Source organism: Drosophila miranda (genome assembly GCF_003369915.1).
Source record: "Drosophila miranda strain MSH22 chromosome Y unlocalized genomic scaffold, D.miranda_PacBio2.1 Contig_Y2_pilon, whole genome shotgun sequence".
NCBI classification, from domain to species: Eukaryota; Metazoa; Arthropoda; class Insecta; order Diptera; family Drosophilidae; genus Drosophila; species Drosophila miranda.
Genome location: NW_022881614.1, coordinates 3,120,305 through 3,128,445, shown reverse-complemented (window position 1 = coordinate 3,128,445; position 8,141 = coordinate 3,120,305). Strand labels below are relative to the sequence as shown.

At 44.5% G+C, this 8,141-nt stretch overlaps 1 protein-coding gene across 1 annotated transcript in view; it reads left to right on the top strand.

Annotated features, from left to right (window-relative positions):
- Positions 1-546: 546 nt before the first annotated feature.
- Positions 547-8,141, top strand: part of LOC117194208 — a 28,512-nt gene continuing 20,917 nt past the window's right edge. Inside the window, exon 1 of the mRNA XM_033398867.1 lies at positions 547-1,272. Coding sequence (XP_033254758.1) covers positions 883-1,272 — 390 coding nt within the window. The 5' untranslated portion in view covers positions 547-882. The remainder of the gene's footprint in view (positions 1,273-8,141) is intronic.

Here is an 8,141-nt window from a genome sequence, read left to right as displayed (position 1 = left end):
TGCCAATGTACGATATGTTTACATGTACAGATAGGTTGTCGTACAGATCAGTGAAACCCCTTTTCATGAATTATCTGTTGTTTTACTTTTCCGCATGAAAGGCGTTTCAAGTGATATTACCACACCGTTCATTTGCTACCCATTCCTATTTATACTTCTATTACACTGCCTAACATGAGGCGTGAGATGTGGCCGCCGCAGCACAAACAATTACAAACATTAGGGGAAATCCTCTACAACTTTGACCCTGGGAAACGTAAACAAAAAAAAACTATAGAAGCAAAAACAGCAACAACACAGCCTACAAAAAGAACGAGAGGCGGTAATAACTTTGCTTCATTCATTCACGAACAAGGTGATTCATGTTCCACAAGAGAGGGAGAGAGAGAGAGAGAGAGAGAGCGAGATGTCCTGCGCACTCTCTCTCTTAGTCAGCGTCTCTCTCTTTCTCGCTCTCTCCCTCCCTCTCTTTCATTCTTGTGGCCATCTGGCAACGCTACGTAGCAAAGCTGGCTGCGGCCAGCGTCTGCTATCAGTTGGCCTGCTGTCCTCGGCCAAGCACGACGCGTTGGTTGGCTTCCATTTCCGTGTCCGTTGGTTTCCTGCCTGTGTGGGAGAGCGTACGTAAGTGCGTGCCCCTCTCTGCCTGAGTTTGTGTGTGTGTGTGTGCCTGTAGGTGTAAGGGCGCCAAGTTGTTCACCAGTTAAACAACAACAGTCAAACAGAGACATTTATCCTTTGAGAGGAAGACGCAGACAAATATTTATATGGACAGATAGACAGCCGAAACCAAAAATTTCAAAACAACTGAAAAAATTGAAGAAATAGGCGTCCACAGCGGAAGACGCTGAGAAGCAGGCAACAGTTCTGTTGCCGGCTAACATGGAAATGGATGTTAATCGCCAGACACGCCACAATGGCAACCTAATGACCATATCCGCCCGCTGTTCCAACAACAATTCAACAGCAACAATAGCAGCAGCAACAGCAGCAGCCACTACAGGAACTGAGGCAGCAGCAGCATCCTATTCGGCGCCGCCGAGCGGTTGTTGCGGCAGCTTGAGTCGCCTCTTTTGTGTTAATCGCCACAAGGCAACGCATTCGGTGGCAGGCATCGAGTGCCACAGCAGCGATCCATTCTCGTCTCAACTGCAATGCAAAGCGGCCACTGCATCCGGACAGCGACGCCGACGGACGCCACAGGAAATCTACTTTGAGAGTCGCGGCAAGTCCTGCAAGAAGCTATTGAAATTCAATGGAAATTCCAATAAGGTGAGTGCCACAGGAACGGGTGGGGCATAAGATTCACAGCACAAAGAAATTGTAATTTAGTGAAAAGAAAATGAATTACTCAAAGGTCTTGCATACATCAAGCAGAACTTGAGATTCAATGGCTTTAATTGAGTTGAAAGGGAATAATCAGAGTGGATTCTTGTTACAGACTGAGGATATCTACAGAGATAGAAAATAGAGATAGATATGAGGATAGATTTACACATTTGGGAAGATTTAATAGCGTCGCTAGATGAACTGAATTTAGCATCTTAAATAAAGTAAATCTCCCGCGGCTCCCATTGTTCTCCGTCTGAGAAGATCTTGAGAGATTTCCAATCATTCTCGCATCCCTTTTCGGCAAATCCTCAAAAGTGCATAAATTTTACAGTCTCCTGGTTACATTGTTGGGCCAAGAGCCGGGACCCTAAGCTAAGAGCTACTCAGCCGTAACGTGGCCAATACGTGGCCCACGGGGGGTGAGCTCTGCTCTTTTCCACATTTTCCCCTGCATACACATATGCATGTGTTAGAGTGTGCTGTAGTGTGTGTTTGTGTGTGAGCCATTGTTATACATTTTTGGAAAATTTGTAGCCAAAGCTATGGAGTGAAGCGGAGCGAAGTTTACTCGATTTCCACCGATTTGTTTTGTTTGGCTTGTCGGCCTAGGTGAGAGTGGGTCCGAGAGGAGCTGGAAAAGAGAAGGCACACACTTTTGTCTGCTTATACCACTTTGCATATAAATCATTTGTGGCATTGTGGCGAGAGCGCAATGTGCTTATGAAATATTTCGTTTTGTTTAATGCGCCAAAGAACAATCACTCTGCCGCATGGCACAGCCCTATCCCCTCTACAGCCGGCCCCACACTCTGCAGACTAATTAAAAACTTGGAAAAAGAAAAGCCAATCAAACAGGTCGATGCACAATAATGGATCTGCCTCCGTTCGTGCCTGTTTCCGAAAACAGACAAAAGGACCATATTCAGATACGAATACAAAAGCAAATACGAATTCGATACATACGTATGTGTGTCGAATGCACATTTCAGGCATGGTTCCACATGTACAGTCGCCCGACGCCCCAGAGGCAGATAGACAATAGCATGTGCCGGCGCAAGCAACGGGATGAATTTGTCATTAACTCTTTTGTACTCCTTGGATGACTCGAAACAGAGGGTGGTTTGCACCGAACCCCCAGGCATCGATTTTTTAATGAAGCAATGGCCAAGTTGAAATAAAAAACTGTTTGTTTTTATCCAATTGCAACCCCCCAAAAAGAGAAAATCCACCCTCGGATGAATGGATACTTCTCGTATAATGCTACATTGAGGTATTCCTATGGTGGGGGAATGGATTTATCCTTCTAACCAAATTCTTTAATGCTGTAATATGTACTTTGGTACATCCACAGCTGAGCTTGTCAGGTGAGAAAGTGGGATGATATTTATATATGCAGAGTGTAAATATCGCACAATTAATGTCTCTACTATTATTTAAGCATCGTTCTATTGTACTTTTCCTTTCACACAATTAGTTCATGGCCAGTGCTAAGTATAAAAACACTCAAACATACTCTATTCGAATTATATTCCAATTAGGGCAATCCTGTTCTGACCTAATGTCATAATTCCATAGACGTATCGTATCAAAAGTAAGCCCAACCACAAAGGTAATTGCAATCAAGCTCGGAGAGTGCTCAATCATTAGAAAGTCTATTATACTAAAATGGAGGGACTCATGAAGAAAAGCGGAAATGACCAGCCACTTTCCACCCATGCCCCTCCTCTGTCACCCTTGCTTCTCCTCTGAACATATGTATGTATGTAAGCTGCTCCTTGTCCGGGGGCATTGAACATAATTGTACTCGTGCATATATATGTGTCTATCTGTGCATACATATGCATAAAAAAGGGAAGAAAAATGCCATCAACATTGCAACGTTGTAATTGCCAACAGGCAATGAAGAGCCACAGGCAAGAGGAGAGCATGAGAAAGAGAGAGAGAGAGAGAGAGTGTGTGTGGTACGGGGCAGGCACTGTAATCTGGAAACTGCCACATGTCCTGTCAACCCAGCTTGGAGAAAAAAGAGAGCTCTTAGCCTGGTCAGTCACCAGCAAACGAGAGTCTACCCACAAACTTCTCAAGAAAATATGAGAGCTTGAAGCATAAATTCAAAAATAGCCTGACCCCAGAAGATGAAAATACTTCCAATTGATCCTGTAAAGCATAAAAACCCATAAAACCAACCATAAATCCAAATATTTTACCGCCCCAACGAAAACTAGAACATCTAGTGTAGGATCGACCCTCGTTTTGCGCTGTGTGCGTTGAGGCGACTGAGCTGTGCGACATTTTTAGCACGCTGCTAATGTGTTTTGGCTGCTGATGCTGCCACAGTCAGGGGCAGCTACACAGGCTAAAGGCGGAAATGCAGAAGGAATAACCAGAAGCTTTGCGGTCCAGTACAGTCTGCACAGACTGACTGATGACCTGATGGCCAGTCGGCTGCCTTTCTCTGCCTCTGGCTTCTACCCCTCCTTGCTCTCTTCTATCTGTGGGTTCCGATGGTGCCTTTTATAATTTTTGTTCGGAGTCAGACCACAACTATTCATTATAATCAGGCATGATTATGTCTGGCCAAAAGTTAAACAGGCCAAGTCAATTCAAGAGTGAATTTACAGCCGCAGTTCTTTTTGAGCGAAGTGCTGAAAAGGAAATCCCAAACAGCAGAAAGCGGAAAGCTGAATGCTGAGTGTAGAACGTACAATATTTTATATAAAATAAAAAGTCATAAAAATGAACCGTTAATCCAGTTAGTTGAAACACAGAGAGAGATATACTTTATATTATATAGAGAGAGGATGGCAGCCAGTAGAAGGGGCACAGGACCCTTTTTTTAGGGGCAAGCAGATGCAGCGGTTGCCTTTATTTGGATGCCTCCCGTTGCCGTTTCCCCGATGGCGATGGCGATGGCGATGACGATGACAAGGGTGCTTTGCCGCCTCACTGACTAAATAAAATTGGAATTTATTATCATGATTTGTAGCAAGAAGAGGAGGCACCAGCAGCCGTAGCTCCAGAGCCGGAGACAGGCTGAAATTGGCGGGCATAAAAGGCACAGCAGTGGCTCCTCCCTATTCCCCATTCCCCACGTCAAACCCCCATTCCATCCCACCCATAGCTAGCTCTGACTCATCGCCAGAGACTGGCAAATGCCTAACCCAAAGTCATGGACGTGGATAAGCGAGAGCGGAGCATTCTTAAATTTATATGCCCAGGCACTGATTTAAATCGCTCTGGTCAAAGTTGAAGTCAACGACTGCTTCGGTGGCTTCACTGAAAAGAGGCGTGCCACTACCATTGAAGGAGGCAGCATCACCAGTAGGGGAAACAGCAGCAGAAGACTTAACTGTGCACTTTCTTGCTGGTTTATTAGGGTTTTCCCACAAGCTGGTAAGGCGATTTGCTGCTGCTCCATTCTAATTCCCAGCAGCCACTGCAGCTGCTGGCCAACAGTCGCACGGGTTGGGACACGCGATGTGGCAGTGGCACTGCCAGATTTAAGCTATCAATGAGCAACTGAGTGGCAGGCTTTGTAATTGTTACGACGCAACATGGGCAAGACCAATCCAAGGAAATCTGTACAGATTTATGTGGCACGAGGTAAATCCAGAAGGGACTTTAAAAAGGTAAAATTAAATTTTAAAATAATCTCAGAAGAAAACTTGTTGGTATTGAAACTAAGACTCAAAGATAAACTTTACCCTCAAAAATAATTAAAGTAATTGCTAAAATAATTCATATTAGAATCTCTAGCTCCCCAAAATATTCTCTGACAGATTTGAAATCCCAATTAAGTACTTTTCATCGAATGGAAATCCACTCTACTCTGACTTCTCTCTCTTTGCCACAGACGTATGCCCTCCCCAAGATTACAATTTGGAGTTAAAAACGAGACTTACCATTCCTCTACCTTTTCCTTTTCCATTCCTCCTGCCTGTCTTTCATTGTTAAATCCCTTCGAGAGCTCACCGGCTCGGTATTGTTTAAACCACATTTTCCATTGCCGTTTCATAGTTGGGAAATGGGAGACGACGAGTATTCGTACACATATATCGTTTTTTTGTTGAATTTTTCCCAGCTTTCTACTATTTTTCATTTTCAATAGGATCCTCCCAAGTTGTAGTCTTGAGAATGGGAATGAAACTGAGGCTGAAGTAAAAGCCGCATCAGAATAATGTGTAAATGCAGCCCACGCAATTCCATTTCACCTGTCAGCTCAATGTTCCATTTTTTCCCTCCTGTTTATGTAGCTAAAACATAGACATTCGTACACATAATTACTGCATACATATAGGTCTGATTATATATAAACAAAACGAGGGGGAACGTTGTGAGTTGCTGCGGACACCGCAACTCTACAGTTATACCCGATACTAAGTCAGTATGGCTCTCCTCCGGCAGACGCCGCTAATATTAAACGACACGACAAAGAGTGCGTGCGAGAGAGACAGAAAATCAGTCTGAGCGTGACGTCGGGCGCTGCGTAGCCAGTGCAAATTGATTTGTTCCTTTTGGCTATAAAAATTATCTGATCTGGTCCAGATTCAGCAATCTGATAGATATGGTTGTTATCTATGATTTTGCGTTTTTAGTTTTCTCGAATGTGCAATATTGTGGATGCAACAGATTTTCGTCCTTTGTGTGGGCGGAAGGGGTGGGGCGAAATTTTGAGATACACGTTTTATAGTAAGATCTAACAAGAGTGCGGATACCAAATTTGGTTACTCTAGCCTTAATAGTCTCTGAGATTTGTGGATGCCCCAGATTTTCGTCCTTTGCGGGGGCGGAAGGGGGTGTGGCGAAATTTTGAAACAAACTCGTCTCGGTCCGATATATTAGGAGTGTGGATACCAAATTTGGTTGCTCTAGCTTTTGTAGTCTCTGAGATCTAGGCGCTAATGTTTTACTCTAAGCAAAGCCGCCTATGCTACGTGTGTGTTAGAGAGAGACAGGGCGAGAAAGAATGAAATTGTTTTCTTGATTCTGGCTATAATAATTATACGATCTGGTTGAGATTTTACACTCTAGAACATATAGTCATCCTCTACGATTCTGCGTTTTTGGTTTTCTCATATCTTTAAAATTGTGGATGCCACAGATTTTCGTCCTTAGTGGGGGCGGAAGTGGGCGGGGCGAAGTTTTGAAATATTTTTGTAGCAGTGACATATCACAGAAGTCTGGGTCCAAAACATCGTTGCTCTAGCTCTTATAGTCTTTGAGCACCAGGCGCTGAAGGGACGGACAGACGGACGGACGGACAGACGGACAGACGGACAGACAGACAGGGCTCAATCGACTCGGCTTTTGATGCTGATCAAGAATATATATACTTTATGGGGTCGGAAACGATTCCTTCTGGACGTTACACACATCCACTTTTACCACAAATCTAATATACCCCAATACTCATTTTGAGTATCGGGTATAAAAATGTTTCTCTCGTTTTCTGTATATTTTTGGGGAGGTCCAAAAGCTGGAAGCTTTTGGAAGCTGGCTAAGCTGTCGGCTCTGGTGTCTTCTCTGCTCTGACAAATTGCGTTAATGCCAAGTTAAGCTGGTCAGAAGAGTGGTTGGGGAAGGGGAGGGGAAGTTACTGTGCTGTCTGAGCTAGATCCTTTTACCGTTCCTCGCCTCCTATTCCCCTGGATGCAGTTAATTATTGTTGCATCAACTTAGCCCTGCTGTCTGGCCCTGAAATGTGTGCTATGCCATTTTCCACGCTCTAAGCCGAGCTTAAATTTAATTGAAACTAAAGGAAGAGTAACTCACACTCTACACTACACTCTACCACAAATGAAATATTAAATTATGTGTAAGCTGAAGACCAAGCAAAGTGTAGATGCCACAGTGCAGGTGGATCCCTGCTGCTGGCATAGCTCTCGTATACAACCTCAAATCCACAAGTATTGGCACTCCTCTCAGTTATGTCTACATATTCCTGGCACACATTCGCTCTCCTACCACATCCCCATATCCACATATCCAGGCACATGCCATGCACACAGCTGCCGCTTGATTAGCCAGTAGAGGCTGCCAAGACCAGAGTCAGAGCAAGATCCAGGGTCAGAGCCAGAAGAGGAAACAATTTCTTTTTCATACGAGTATGCCGCCACATGTGCTGTCAACAATATTTTGACTTTGTCAGCAACACGAATCCAGGACTGGCCCATGTACCAGCCAGCAGAAAATAGAAGAATTAAAAAGGCATGTTTGCCGAAAATTAAACCGACTTTTCGCTTAAGCAAGACTTTCTATATATGTCCTCTTCCAACAAGTGGAAACCTCCCCAATTTAATTCAATTTATTATCTCATACTGGGTCTGGTCTATGGGCGTGCGTATGAGGGGCAACTCAATAAAGTAGACAACAAAATAGGCTACAATTTTGATGCTCACCCAAGTGAGTATCGGGTTCGACGAGCACCATCAAGGGGCTCTAAAATGGTTTGATACAGATGGGTTGGGGTTGAATGCTAGAAACCAGGAGCCTCTCCCTTTGAAAATTTTGACAGACAGACACAGACACACACACAGACACAGAGTCAGACCATTGCCAGTTGCAGAGAGCCTTCATCCGAGTACATACTTGCTCGCATAAGGCACGCGACGCGAAGTATGACACCCCCGAGTCATATTTGATGGATGGCATCGCTGATATGCTAACATGCTGGCAGCCAAGGACACACGGTCGCAGGGTTCACGGGACAGGACGATGGCATGCCTTTGATGTCGAGTACTCACATCCCATCGCACAATGGGACAACCGGGTCGCAGCGAGCGTCTTCTAAGGGCGGAGGCAAAAACAGT